The 16,055-nt window shown below is 39.5% G+C and overlaps 1 protein-coding gene across 50 annotated transcripts in view; it reads right to left on the reverse strand.

Annotated features, from left to right (window-relative positions):
* Window positions 1–16,055, reverse strand: part of LOC6726141 (sodium channel protein para) — a 64,323-nt gene that overhangs the window by 9,737 nt on the left and 38,531 nt on the right. For all 50 annotated transcript variants that reach the window (XM_039297674.2, XM_039297687.2, XM_039297698.2 and 47 more), the window contains 7 exons: window positions 15,858–16,031; window positions 12,020–12,142; window positions 10,215–10,337; window positions 9,049–9,243; window positions 8,195–8,440; window positions 5,860–6,130; window positions 1,238–1,542 (listed from right to left, as the gene is read on the reverse strand). In XM_039297674.2, the coding sequence (XP_039153608.1) occupies window positions 1,238–1,542; window positions 5,860–6,130; window positions 8,195–8,440; window positions 9,049–9,243; window positions 10,215–10,337; window positions 12,020–12,142; window positions 15,858–16,031 (1,437 nt within the window). The remainder of the gene's footprint in view (window positions 1–1,237; window positions 1,543–5,859; window positions 6,131–8,194; window positions 8,441–9,048; window positions 9,244–10,214; window positions 10,338–12,019; window positions 12,143–15,857; window positions 16,032–16,055) is intronic.

A 16,055-nucleotide genomic window follows, 5' to 3' on the forward strand; every position in this document is an offset into this window, starting at 1 on the left:
CAAACTAGTTATGGCATACGGTAGGTGGTTAGTACAGTTACGGCTATAGTTAGTAGTTATACATTGAGTGTGTAATCGGTTTGCGGTTACTAAACGGATAAATGGCTGCTTTGCTTTGATCCAGCCCCGAAAAAGAGGCAAGCTGGTAAGCCATATGAAATCCCCTCGGCCCAGTCGAAGGGGCGATCAGGGGCGTGGCTGGGAGGGCGGAGTTGCGGGGGACTCTAGCCCCAAAACTAGGGGATTCAAAGCGGTAAGCGTGGCAAGCATTTGTAGCAGCTCGGGGAGTCGGTAGACACCCAATGGAATGGGGTCAGATTGAAATAGTTGGATACTTAAAGCAGTTGCAATAGTAAGATAGTTAAAAAGAGATAGATATAGAGAGCGAGGGATAAAGATATATAGAGATAGAGGTGGGGCTGTGTACCCTGGATCTTAAGATCGAATCTATACTTTTGGTTTGCCCTTAGTTGTATTTTGCATTTAAGTAGCTACATTTGCATGTATATAGGTGGCGAGACTTTAGGGGGGTGGTATTGTTGTTTTCTGGACAGGACGGGGGTGTCTTGAGGAAACTTAACATTTCATTTGGTGTTTGTTGAAAGAGCTGAATTAGATTTGTTTTTTGTACAATTTTCTAAAATTAGGCATATACAGAGAAGCGTATACGTTAGGTACAAATCGAAAGAAAAAGAAGTGCAAAACGATAATTGAAAGCCGTTTTCCATGACTCCAGCGTGGGACCACATCACTTTTGGCCCTTAAGTAGAGTCATGGTGCAAAGTAAAACGTTAATAAGGTGAATCGTTTAGATCGTTGGCGTACTTTGTACAGAGAGAACGTAAAAGAGTAAATGGTTAACCGATAGGCAGACAGATAGACAGAGGATTTAAACAAATTGATAAATGAAATCGTAGGTTAATCAAAAAATCGCACTAATTTAGCTTTTACCAACAACTACCGTAGCTTCAATCAACATTGTGATGTTGCCACTGGACTGAACGCATAATGGTCGCCGCAAATGGCGGCCCCACTTCCGTTTCCGGCCATCGATCGACGCCCAAACTCCAGCGATAGAGCGTCGCCGATAGATGGTCAGAGTGGTGTGGGCTTTGCTAATCGCTTCACGCAGCTTCTAGTTGTTTCCGATTTCAGCAGTGGGTTGTGGCAACATCACCCAACGACAACAACAATAGACAACATAAACCGTCAACGGAATTGTGGCTGGGCCTCTTACCTGAAAGAGCAGGATCATGCTCTGGCCAAAGGTCTTGAAGTTGTAGACGTCGTTGATGCCGCTCTTCTCCTTCACGTGCATGAAGAACGACATGCCGAAGATGGCGAAGATGAACATGACCAGGAACAGCAGCAGGCAGATGTTGAACAGGGCCGGCAGCGACATGGCCAACGCGAAGAGCAGTGTCCGAATGCCCTTGGCTCCCTTCACCAGTCGAAGGACACGGCCCACTTTCGCCACACGCACCACTCGGAGCAGGGTCGGCGACACGAAGTACTTCTCGATAATATCGCTAAGTACGAGACCTGCGGCGAACATTTGGCAGCGGATTGGGGATTGAGTTTGTGAAGAGAAATCAGTTGAGTTATGATCACAGAGTCAAAGTGGGGATCGTGGATGGGGATCTTGGGGGATTGCGGATTGGGTTTCTTTTCTTTTTTTTGTTTTGCTGGCGACTAAAGCTCCTGGAGCTCGAGACACAAACACTTGACATAGCTGAAATATGAAAAGCATTAGGTTGTCGGCACGCTCCGCCTCTTTCATTGTCTGCAATGTCAGTCAACATTTACAGACAGACACACTTAATTGGGTAGGGAATACGTAAATGAACGCAAAAATCGTATATGTACAATTGGGAGAAAAGAAACAGGTACAGTTGACACAAAACATAAACTGGCCGAACGGATATAGGAAATAATAACAGGGTAACCGAGCAATTGAAGAGCAACTTCAATCGTCATGGAGCGAGTATATTACAATTAGAATACAATTACATATACAACATATACATGTACATATACAGTCAAGGTACAGTTACTTATACAGTTATGTATACGGATTAGCAGTACAGGTACAGTTAACACAAAGTATTTTAACGACTTTACAGCTGGCCTAGAACAAATTAGAGAGATTGCTGCGCAAAAATCAAAACGAAGAGAGAGAAAAACGATTAAGAAACGAAACAATAAAGAGATTCAAACAAAAGGAGTTACGGTTAGAGTAAACGGTGAACGCTGAACGCTTAACAGCAAACGGTTAACAGTAAACGGTTAAGCAGCAATGCTTGGTAGTCGATATCCTTCGGCTGTTTGCGAGCAGCTGGCGCAGGAGCAGGCGATCTTTGGCGTTGGTTTAAGCAGCGACAGCGAAATTAGCATCAAAACAAAATCTTGGAGCCCGGAATACGTCTTCCAGTATACCGTTATCGACAATAAAATCTTAATAAAATTTCTTTACTTATTTTTCTTTTGTTTTGAATGCGTGGTTACGTTTTCTTTAGCGATAATCCGCAGCATATTTTATATGTGCCAAATACTATACACTGCAAAGTTCGTTCGCTGCCCGGTTGATCAAAATGTTCATTGGTTCTAATTTTGTTTATCTCCGTTTGATGGCGCTAGCAATGGCGAAAAGGGCGTTTGGAAGGAGGCGGGGGCGGTGGTCGAACGAACTATTTGCAGGACTTTTCTGAATTTTGATTTGAGCTGAGCTGAGAGCGAAATTACAGCGATCTCGAAAAAGGATTACAAAAAAAGTAAGAGTAGTATGCAGGGGAAAGCTTCTTATAGTTTGGGAAGAAAGAGTTGTAGAAAGTAAGAACAGGGTACTGGATTGGTGGGCATATTTTATATGTGGCGGCGTGGTAGGGGCGATTGGTTGGTTAGTCAAGTCCCGCACTAGGGAATGGCTTGGGAACCATTTGGAGGGGTACTCATCTATAGATTATATAAAGTTATATGCTTTTTACTACGTTCATAGTAAAGTACATAATCTCCATCGTAGATTGGACCAAAACCATTAAGAAGATTCAGGCTATTGCTACGGTTATCCATCCATTTGGTTTGCTTTTTTAGATTTTCAATCGAAAATTGCCGAGATCGTGGGCCAAATTGTGGGCGGAACCCTCCGGCATGGGCGGCTACACACTATGTATATCAACGGGGCTCGGAATACGGGTACTTTGTGGGGGCTCGATTCGGGCTGGGTTGGATTGCCGTTGGGTCCGGTCCGATCCAGTTCAACGGCCTTGCAGGATCTGCGCGCTAAGACAGTCCGCATGGCCGTTGTCCTGGCTGGGGCCCCGCCCTTCAGAGCCAGTGGCTCCTGGATTGCTGGGGGATTGGGACCGCTGGAAACGAGTGCGGATCCCCAGCTGGAATGCGGTATGGATACCATATGCAGTAGCTAACAGAGTTATGCAACCGACAATCGCACAGAGTGGAATGCTTGTGGAATGCCCATTGACACCTAACTCTGAATGAATCTTGTGTGATTGGATTGAGTTTATCTTGATATTCACTGTCATCTCGTTTCGTTTTTCATATTTTTTTATGCGTTCTTTTTGTGCAAGCCATTTAACGTGTTTAAGTAGTTGTGTAGGTGTGTAAGTGTGTGTGTGTGTGTAGCGATTGCTTTTCTTTATTGATTTTTTATTGTTATTAATGTTATTTTGTTATTTAAAGAATTTGCATTTACAAAAGCTCGTACGTCGTTTTCTTTTTTTTTTATTCTTTTTTTTTGTGTATTGTTTTCTTTTGCCTTAAGCGTGTATTAATATATTCGTCTATAAGGATATCACTTTGCGTCTGTCGCAACATCGAAGCCAAATAATGAAGCATACTTTAGAGCGTTCGAAAAAGTTGTAAGCATTATAGTATCGGTTTTTGTTTTTGTATTTTTTTTTTGCTTCTTGGAAAGTGCGCTTGAGAACAAGTTTGGGGCGCGTGAATCTCTGGCGAGTAGTAAACATATACAGATATAGATACATATGAGATAAAGGAAGCGTAAGCAACATTTAAGTTTGGCAGCTCTTAAATAGTAAGGGTTTACTTGAAGCCTCCCTCGCACAAACTATACGTATTTCTAAAGTGAAACGAAAAGCTTGTAGATGCAGGGGGTAAAACACAATACGATCGGTTTGTTTAGGTTCCGACTTTTTTTTTCTCGATGGGGGATTAACTTGGTAACTGGTTTTGGTTCGGTTCTGGCTTGGAGTTGGATAGAGGTTCGGGGTTTTGGGTTTCTGGTTTTCGAGAGGGGGGGATGTTTCAGGACTTTCGCTAGACAAAATATTTTTTTGGGCGCATTTCGAATCGGGGTAACACCTTCGATAGCAACAGATCGTTCGAAAGCATCCTTTTCAACGCACTCGGGCACTAAAAAGGAAGCTCCCTGTTGCATTGGTCAATGTAGTAAAGCATATTTTAAGCCATCTTTTGTATAGTTTATCGTGCTCGTTTCTCGTTTCATCCAAAAGCCAATTCCTATTTGATTTTCAGAATATAATTCGACCCGCTTTCAGTGGGAAATCTTTCGCCTTAGCTCTTCCATTTGTTCGTTCTTTTTTTGTGCTTACGTATGCGCAACATTTCGGGCTATTAATTGTAGTTTGATGTTGAATAAAATATAAATAAAATACTTATTCGGGAACGGTTAATCGTACCCTTTAAACTTGAAATAATATCAATATTTATTCGACAAACTTCAGATGAAATCTGCCAATTCGTAGTATTTTTAGATTGACAACGAAAGAATATATCAAGTTTATGGTCAAATACAAATATTTAGAATTTAACGCCAGCTACAAACGACAACAATTACATGGAAAATACATTAAAAATAACACCAATATTACGTTTACTTTCAAACTTAGGTTTAAATAAAAATTCAACATTAATTTACTTATGTTATACATACAAATTTGGCAATAACAACAACAACAATTAAATTATTTATCACATAAATTGATCGATTACGCATTTGCCATATTAGCTGAGATTCTGTAAAGCTTTAAAGCAATTAAGCCAAACAAATATATTGCAAAAAACTATTAAGCATGTAAAACAGTTTTGAAACATTGTTTAAATTGTACTATGGGATTAAATAACAGTTTATCAGAATCTTTAAAGTCTGATTGGAAAATCTGATTAGAAATATCTTAGCTCGTATAGCAGTATTAGCAAAAGATTTGTATAACAGTCTTGATGGTTAAATAGCTCGCTTGTTTTCTTTTTAAATTAAATTTCAAACCCTTTTTTAAAAGCAAATATTACTTCTTCAGCTAATTATGCAAATGGCAAGTCGAAAGCAAAAACGAAAACATTATTTGGAATACGTTAAGCACAACAACATGGAGCTGCTCATAAAGGGAATTTGATACCGTCATACACATTAGTATAACAGTTGCAATCACATCTCAATATGAACACTCGCGATACAACAATTTTTTGTACACAACAAATCGGTTGGGGGGATTATTACATTGCTTTTTTCTTTTGCATGGGAATGGGGAAGTTCAATACGAATCAACATCGAACAATGGAAATACGCATTATCTATACGACAACAAATTAGCAACAATTATTAGAAAGTACAATACGTAAAGAGAGAGGAGCGTACTGTAGCAATGACAGAGAGGATTTTACATCAAATAAATGCATATAGATAGAGTGGGAAAGTGAGTTGACGACTCGAGGACCACAGAACTGATCCTGAATTCAAAAAGTGTTTTTTCTTAAGGTTTTTAGAGCTTGGGGTCGATTTGCATACTTTGGCTATTTGGTTTGGCGGTTGGGTGGTGGTTGGTTGGGTTAATTTGGAAATTGATTTTCGGTTTTACTTACCTAAGATGGATAAAATGACAACTACTACATCAAATAAATTCCATGGCTCAATAAAATAGTGATATCGTAAAGCGAATATTTTTAATAGACATTCGGAACTGAAAATAACTACGAATATCGCATTGAGATAGTCTAGGACCGCGTTATACGTGTCCGACGCATCGTAACGATCGAGGGTCATGGTGAACATGTTCAGACCAATGAATAACATAATGATTATATCGAATTTCTTATCGGTTACTATTTCAAAGACTATTGCTTGTGGTCGCCACTGGAATGGTAAAAGAAGTCAACCAAAGATCAACACGGAAATCAAAAGGGAAATGAAAAGGAAAGGTAAGAACAAAAAAGATAATCAATCGTTGGACACCGACATAACACATTGGAGAGAAGAGAGAAAAGGAATAGAAGAGTTTTGTATAAGTACATTTGTTTAAATACGTCGCATTTGCTTATTAGTTATAAGTATATGGTATAAGAGTTTTCAGCTCAGTTGATCGCTTTATATAGGTTATTAGGTTATGGCGGTTATATGTTGGTTCTTTTCACTATTACATAACGGTTGTAGATCTGTGCCAATTGCAAACTTTTTTCCATGATGTGATCTTCTGTGGATCGTAGACCGCACCTGCAGACGTACAGAGTAGGCGTATAACAGTAGAACAGTTGGGTAAGGTAACATTGTTAAACAGTGACTCAGTGTGCTAGTAACATTCATTCAATGCATCGGTTAAAAGTTAATAGTTAACGGTTATGTTATGGCTAGAGCACACTACGCGAGACAGAGACGGATACATTTACAGAGCTATTACTTGAGAGAAATGGCGGAAACGTGCAGTCAGTCAGTCCGTCTCTTTTCTCCGTCAGCATGCTAGACTCTAGCCTTTGCCTTCGCCCTTCTAATTGTTCTTCGATTTGATATAACTATCGAATTAGTTTTGGTTTTAGTTTTCAGTTATCGGATATTTGTTATCGTTCTGTGACTATCACTAAACATGCCCAGAGTACAGTAGAGAGTAGAGATAAAAGAGAGACGTGCCAAGATGTATGCTATGTACACATCCAGATTAGGAGTAGTAAGTAGTAGTTGTACGAGAGTAGTAAAGAAACATGCATTGGTTGCCATATCTAAGTTAGGAGTGTTGCGAGTGGGGTATCATAGATAGGTAGGTATATACATATATAGATAGATTGTAGTTTTGCTTTGCTTTTGGAATTTTAAATTTTATAGAACGAACGTCCAGCTGATAAATGGCAGACATAAAAATGTTTAAGTACAGACGAACCAAACGGACACAATACTTAAATACAGCTAGTGGAAATTAAGTATTAGAGTAGAAAAGAAAACGGTATGTTGCGACTATATCGTCGTCGCACTCGCACACGCAGTCGCACGCAGGAGTCGCTCAATGGCAACAGTGGCGTTGTCTCTCTCTAGCGCCACGGCAGCCATTCCAGAGACTCGACTTGGTGCGCTGCCTTCATCTTCTTGTTCTTTTCGTTTTCGGAATGTTTCTCTTGTTGTTTTTCTTGTTTCAAAGATCCGTCAATTAACTTGACAAAATATTGCTAGAGAACAGGGCCTTTCACATACGTACATACGCGCGTAAGTAAATATGTGTTTAGTACATAAATATACTCAACGGATTGCAAGGGTTTTTGGTCGACGTCCCAGTTCGTATAACAGTTTGTCACAAGTTGGTATTTCATCGGATATTAATCGAATGAATACAGAATACAGAAGGCCCAAGGGCCATAAACTAATCACGCAATTTATAGATTTTCATTTAAGTTCAACGGTCAGGTATAACAGTCTGTTTCGATAGCACAGTTCGGCGTTTCTTTAATACAAGTTAACATAGAAAAAAGTTTATCATATATACAAAATGTTATATATACAATACAGATACGATTGGCACAGATTACGCGATCAAAAGCTTATTTCTCTTATTGTTCTGATTTTTATTTAGTAACATTATTTTACTTATTGATTCATAGTTAGTTATGTATGGGGTTTGAGTTTGATTTCGCTTGTGGGGCATCAAGTGAATTGACAAAACGGCTGAAAGCGGAAAGTTTGAGAACTTGGCAAGTATTTTACTTGGATAAATTGGCACTTCTTCAAATGCACACTATGAACTTTGATGACCCCAGCAAAGATATTTTTAAGTTAATTTTAATGTATTAAACGTTTTTTCTCATTCTTATTCCGTTATATCAAGTTAAATTTGTACTTTGATTTTTGTTTCAGCTTATTTATTGTTTATAGTTTTTTTTGGGTTATTAAATTATGGTAATTTTTAATATTATTTTGTTGTATTTGTTGTTGTCTTACCCTTGGTCTTGGAATGGCTTTTAATGGTTTTTTAGAGCCCATCTTTTTCATAGCATTATAGTACTTTTTCTGATCTTCTGTCATGAACATTTCTAATGATCCACCTGCTTTTTTCTTTTGCTCATTAAAATTATCAATGATAACACCAATGAACAGATTGAGTGTGAAAAATGATCCAAATATGATGAAGAATACGAAATATAAATACATGTAGATGTTCGTTTCACGAATTGGTTGCTTGTCCACCTGTTATCGATCATTTGGCCAGTTCGAAGTCAATCGATAGCAGCAGGAATCGTTGTTGAATTTTATGTTTTGCGGGGGAATTTAGTAGAATGGCATCGTTGGTTTCAGAGTTTCAGTTTCGGTTTCGGTTTTCATTTCATTTTTTTGGTTTGGTGAATGGATCATTTTTAGTGTTGCTCGTGTGGTTGTTGTGGAGTGGGTGTGGCCAGGGTTTTGTTTTGGAGTGGTGTGACCATATTTGTTGTTGTTTGTAGATGTTGTTATAGTGTCGAGTGTTGTTGTAGTTGTAGATTTGTCGATCATATATAAAAAAGAGAAAAAGTTATAGATAAAATTGGTTGATTAATAAAAAGTATCATAGACTGGACTTAGGTATATATTATAGACATTTCTATACATTTGCAAGTATGTATGGATCAACTAGCTATTCGTTTGCAACATATGTAGCTTTGTCATAGCGGCTTTCTGCTCTATTTTGCGTGTTCAATTATTGACTTATTATCTAACTGGTTTTTGTGGTTGGCAAAGCGCATTGGCAAACATAAATGCAGTCTGATGTGGCTGTGGGTGTCTGTTGTGAGATATGGATTGAAACGGTGGTACATTACCTCTCGTGAATCGATAGCATCGTTCATGATTTGTATCCAGCCTTTGAAGGTGGCCACTTGGAAAAGGCACAGATACGCGTTACCTACATGATCGAAATTCATTGCTGAATTCACCCACGTGTAGTTCTCGCTCTCGCAGGCATTGCGATTTGGTATGATCTCGTGGCTGAGCTTCGTGCCATTCATGTCCTCGCACTGTCGGTTATCGATCGTGGTTATCGGTTCGGCGTTCATCGGTGGTTGGCGTCGATGGGTTTGGTTTTGTTTATCGAATTGATTTCGGAAAAATGTATTTCAGTTATGCGGGATTCACATACAGATATAGATATAAATTGTATATATAGAGAGTATAATAGATAATTATATGGACGGGGCAGATTATATAAGGAAACAGCTATACATAGATGCTAACTAAGTTTGTAAAAGTGTCAGTGGCTCTGGTAGTGTGTGTTAGTGTTTGAGCAGCTAATTAGCTTGGCCTCTTGACTATACGATATTTGAAAAGCTCAGCTTGAATTTAATTGATTTGAATAGGTTTATTTATTTGATCATTCTTAAAAAGATCTGCTCTTTTTTCAATTTTCGGTGCAAAAGGCAAAGTACAAACTAAGGCTAATACTAAGGAGTGTTCTAAGAAACGATTTTAGTGCAGCAACTTTCGCAAGGTCGCATACTCGTATAGTTATATAACGTTCGATAAGCATGCCCAAGCTGAATCGGATTCTGCATTTGATTTCGATTTTGATTTTGATTCCGATTCTGGTTATCGCTCAGGACTTGCACTTGAATGAATTCTGATCTGATTTTATGTACAGTCAGCTAGGGCTTGTCTTTGATTTTTTTTGGACAAGCCCTTCGCTCGTTACTTTTGAACTTTACTTTAAACTCAACTATTTACGAAAAATAGATGCAAAGATACGCATTTCTTTCAAGATGGATTCAATAGTTCGATTAAATTGATCATTGCTAATTATGTAATGCTGCTTGGAATTGATTTCTCTTATTGAACTTGAGCCATTTGCAGGCAAAGTGAGCACAAGTATGTAACTTGTATTCATTTTACCTTCAAAGTTTGGCATGTTTGATTATGTTTCGGTTTCAGTTTTTGGTTTTGGCTTGGTTTCTGGTTTTGGTTCAGGTTTTAGTTTGAAACATTTGGCACGTACCTTAAAATATTTTCCAGCAAAAAGCTGTACACCCATTATGGCAAAAATTAGCCAAAATATTAGACACACCAATAGCACATTGAAGATGGACGGTATAGCTTGTACCAGCGCATTAACGACGACCTGAATTTGGTTTGGTTTTTTGATTTGTTGAATTCGTGGATTGATTGATCAATCATTCGATCGTTAACCGATTGGGTCGTCGTTGGCAACGTCGATGATGATTGGGAGTTGAGTTATCGATGGATTGGTTGGTTGGTTGTTTAATTGGTTGTTGTAGTAGTTGGGATACATGGGTGTATGGGTGATGCGAGGCAAGGCGAGGCGAGGCGAGGGCGGGGAGAGGGGATAGAATATAATACAATAAATGCAGAGAGTTATTTAGTCAGTTGGGAATATATAGATATATAATTATCAGTATACGCTAGTTCAAGTTAGTATCAGACTTAAGAATAATGATGTTGATGTACAGATGTGTGTTATTGCGTGTACATGGTTGTTTGTGAATGAGTGTATTGCTGTATAGATGAATAGTTTTTTTTTTATTGTCTATGAGATGAAAGCGTGCGACTGTGTGAGTGCAATGGAGACTTTCTCGGTGTGCTGACTAACACTACTTGCAGGCGACGTGCGTTTCTCAACACTGAGCCAAGCCAAGGCAGCCGTTTACTTTACAATACTACATATATAACAGTTAGGCACAACGGGCAACAGCATAACGGTTCATTGGCGAACAAGCAAGCACATGTCCAAATTGAAGTTATTAAGTATATACGACAAAATTAGCTAAGAGTTAACTTAAACTAGAGACTAAGTACGTGACTAGATGAGATGGTTAAAGTACGAGTAGAATCAAAAGTGGTGTGGCTGGTACATAAGGCGATGATAATTCTAGTTATAAGTTCGATCGGTTCTACAGTACTTGGCAAGCATAGGACTCGACCGATAGTCGTCGATTGGTTAAGCTGGTTAAGCGAATTTCTTTGTTCTGATCAGCCAATTATATTCTAAGTGTGAGCCGAGTGGACAATCAATTAAGGATGTGGATAGTAGGTCAAAAAAAGAGAGAGAGAGAGACAGAGAGAGATAGACAGAGCGAGCTAGCTAGAGCGAAAAAGAGATCGAGCAAGACGCAACTTGTGTGTGAGAGAAGGCAAGGCAAAACAGTTGTCTAATTATTTATAACGATATGCATAAGTAAGTATGTAAGAATAACGATTAACGATAGCTAAGATTAACTCTAGTACTTGGAGTGTGGTTTTTGTGTTCGGCTGATCGATGAGAGAGAGATTTGAGTAAGTTGTTGGGTAAGTGGCATCTAATCAGTCAATCAATTACGATTTATGTTGATAATTTCATAAGGTTTACAAATTACGGATGCAACAAATGAATTCAACTGCTGCACTGATGCAGATTATCATGGTTATGAGCCCATCAATCCAAATGGTTAACTGTAAAGCTATGCACGTTTCAATTTCTATAGCTACACAATTCGGATCGGTTGCTGTTAGTTTGGAATGAATGGCTGGTGTTAACGAGTTCGAGTAGAGAGGTTAAGACGGCGTAAAGGAGTCGCCAGTATTAGTTATGATGAGATTTGGCGCTATTGGCTGGATTGAGATACGATTTACGATATGCAGATACTGATACTGATACTGATACTGATTTGATGAAATTGTTTGTTTGTTTGTTGGTAAGTATTTTTGTTGTGGTAATTGGTTTCGATTTGATTTGATTTGATTTGATTTTGGTATTGATATTGGTTTGGTATTGGGTTGTTACGAGTATGTATGGAAAGTACGTACCCTCATGCCCTGCATACGGGACATGGCACGTAGTGGTCTCAGTGCTCTTAACGTTCGCATAGTCTTGAAGGCTTGAATACCACCAGCTCCAACAAGTGAAGCAACGAAGTTGATAAGCGATACCTAGTTTCGATATAGTTCGAATAGTGCCAAGTTTAACATATTAAGTTGCATACTTAGAGATTCTTTGTAAATAAAGCAAAAGTGATTGATCTTTCATTTTTCGGTACTTTGTTCGGTTTTTCGGTATCGGGTTTCGGGTTTTATGTTTTAAGTTTCAAGTTTTAGTTTCTGTCTGTCTAACGAAAAGAAGCTTTAAAGAGATTAATCCGCGCCGTTGTTGTATTTTTTTTCAATTGCAGCTGCAGCTGCTGCTCGACAAAAGGGGTCAAAGGCAAAAAAGGGGCGGAACGGGGCGTGGCAGGGGCCCTATGGGTTCGGAGAACTTACTTGCATATTACCAATGCGCTCTTCTGACTTAGACAAAACATGTTCTTAAACAATAGCCTAGTGTAGTACGATAGTTGATACATTATATAGCTTGTACGATTATATGTATATATTCTGGCAAATACATAGATGGTAACACTTATAGACGTAGACACATACACACAAAACAGGTTAACACATATGCATATAGAGTATATGTAGATTACTGTGGGTTCGGTTCGTTAACGATTGGTTTTCGGATTGGTTCGATGTGTATTGGAAGTAGTTTCGGTTCAATCCAAGGGTAAAGTAGTAGGTATACGATAACTGCTCTGGGTGAGACATACATAGAGAGACGAGAGCTGAGTGTGTGTGTGTTGTTCGATACGAGTACGGATTACTGAAATCGGGGAGGTCCTTTCTTGATAGCAAAGGGTCTTTTGGGGGGGACGGCACATCCAGAGAGGTACAGAAAGAGTTATGACTTTGGGATCTAGGCTAGGTCTGTCTAAATCGATTGTTTCCTACGATTGTTTGCACCACCAGCCGCACCGCACTCCACAATGGACGAATTCGGCATGCACACGCCATGGACGAAACGAAAGGAAACGAAACGATAGACGAGAGATCGAGAATGGATGTTCCATGATTCGATAGATTTTTCTAATATATACAAACTGTACTTTATGACGAATTTGGTGTTGCTCGCGGCGTATGCAGGGACCTCAAGGAGTCCATTGTGCAGTCGTGCGACCTCATCACTAGGTTCTCATTGAAAAATGGCTTTCGGCTTTTGGTTTTCCTGTCTTGATCTGTCTCTATGTTGACACATTTTTGCTCAAACTTTGCTGCCGGACTCGATTGGGTATTGTGGATCCCAGTTTGCACTGGACTGAAGTTAGTCTTGGGGCGAGTTTAGCCCTAGATGGAAAAGAGCTCAGTTAAGTTAGCCCAGACCAAGCGATATCTGTTGGTGTGAGACGGGACGCGACTGGAGCGTCGTTTGTTGTAAGTAAAACACTGCCACCACTGCGTATGAGCGATTTATCGAATAATCGACATCTGGTTGTTGTTCTGATTGTACTGATTGTGGTTGAATATACAGTATATATACATATACGAGTAAACGATTTCGATATCTATACACTAACGACTGAGCGTCGTGAAGTTTTCGGATACTTGGATACATTTGTTTGTTTTACTTCTTGTTTGTACAATTCAGTGCAGTTGTGGCTCTTTTGCGTTGTTCGCTTGCAACAATTATGGGGATATACATTTGGTATGTACATACACCTGTACAGATGGATATAGTTTTGTGCCGCTAAGTTGGAGGCCGTGGCGAGGGAAGGGGTCCAGTTCCGGTTCAAATTCGTTGTGTTCATGTGGACGTGGCTTTGGAGATGGGATTAACTAGGACTAACTGTCTAAGACAACCAAAACGATCTAGGGGTTCGGACTTGGCAACTGGGAGTGTACACGGGGTTTTGAGGTTCTGGGGGAGGTATCGCTACCAATGACTAAGCTATGGCTAGTTATTGAACCAAACTACTTATACACAAGTTATTATACGCTTGTACTCGTATAACAGTTACGTCAGCTGACCAATCGTGTTGCATGTATGGTTCCTATCTCTAATTTCATTATATACGTAGGAATATTATATATAGTACAGTTTAAAAGCTATGACAGACCTATGTATGTATGTATCAATGGTCCTAGATTACTTGTTTAAACTATAACCGTATGATTACGCTACTGTTATACAATGTAGGCAGCTAAGCTGAAGCGCGCGACGGCAGCAATGGAGTACAATGCCTACAAAGCTTCTTGAAGATATTGCGGTTGGCTTGTATATTTTACGTTAACTTTACATTTACGCAACAATATTTGTATATAGGGACAATGGTATCAATAAATATATGTATATATATTTGGGGTAGGCAGGGACAAACATATGTAGGAGTAAATACATCAACATTAACAGGCAGCAGAAAATGTACAGAACTGGCCGGTATAACACTTAGCATGGCGCTGCCCTGGGCGCAATGTGAGCGATTCGGCTTGGACGGATAGTAGCGTATAACACACACATATTGAGCGAAAGAAAACCACGTACACCCATAGATACACACGCACATAGATGGCTTAAATATCGATATATGTATGCTCAGAACACAATATTGAGAACTGACGGTGATTAATAACATTGCTCGAACATGTATTTAGTGTGTGTATAACAGTTTCGGAGGCGGGAATTTAAGCGCTTTGCCAACGAAGTTGCGGTCAATGTTGGATCCTAAAAGCTTCCAACCGTTTTGCGATAGTTGTAAACGGCGCTTCGCAATTATTCAAATAGCCGCTGCACCGTGTACAACCAGCTGAAGATCGTAGCGTTTGAAGTATAACAGTTTTTGATAGATACATATGTGATTGAAGATTGTAGAGCTCGCCATTTAGATAGACCGCAAGTAAGGAACTCAGTTTGTTAGTGAAGCAACAACATTTAACGAATGTATATAGCTATTGAATATTATTAGTTGTATACTTAGCACACACACATACACGCACGCACACACACCCACCCGCACACACATAGAGACAACAGTGAATGCGAATGAGGGAAAGATACACAGCGAGAAACATATATAGGAATTTAGTCTGAGATTAGATTAGAACTTTTAAGGAGGAGAAAGAGCAAGAGAGACACACAGAGACAGCGAGAGAGAGAGAGATAGACAGATAGAGAGGCTGTGGTGGACGCTACTTACTTTCATGCCCTCCCAGCGCGAAACTGCCCGCAGAGGTCGCAGGGCGCGCAGAGTTCGCATCGAGCGAAAGGCGGGCACATCATCGGCCCCGGACCAGACCGCGGCCAAATTAATTAGCGACAGCTAGATGGGCGATTTAGATTGGCGGGTAACTCAAAACGAAACTCAAAGTTGGATAAGCTATGTCTATAGGGATGATCTATATACGAGTATATGTATAGAGGGCACTTATCGTACTAAGCTATAGTGAATAACTATGCTAACCTATGGTTATATCAAACAAGTTCTTTACGTTTACTCGTTACTCTTTACTGTTTACTAGTTACTTGTTCTTTGGCTTTATATCATACAACGGTTCTCAATATACAGTTTAGATACAAACTCGGGACGAGCTGGTTTCTCAAGACATCTGTCATACTGCCCTAAGCAGTACACAGCGATTTCGGGGCGGGAATAAGGCATACAGACTAAAGGCTTAACTGAAAAGTCTTAAATCGTCGTCTTCAAATAACTCAATTCATTTCGGTCCAGGGTCTTGTGGTTGGTTAAGTTTTAAACGGTTTCGATACGTTCGGCAAACAAAATATAGAGGTCCGAAAGCTGATTGGGGAGCGATCTACTTGGGTAACCGGTGGACTTACCATGACAATCACGAAATCGAGCCAACACCACGCGTTGGTGAAGTACACTTTGAAGCCGAGCGCCAACCACTTGATTAACATTTCCAAGAAGAATATAACCGTAAATATTCTGTCCATATAGTATAAAATATCCTGCAGTATGGGTCTTTGTGGCAGATGTACATCTTCTAATGCCTGTTCCAGTTCGAAGTGGTTGAT

Source organism: Drosophila simulans, chromosome X, assembly GCF_016746395.2.
Source record: "Drosophila simulans strain w501 chromosome X, Prin_Dsim_3.1, whole genome shotgun sequence".
Lineage (NCBI taxonomy): Eukaryota > Metazoa > Arthropoda > Insecta > Diptera > Drosophilidae > Drosophila > Drosophila simulans.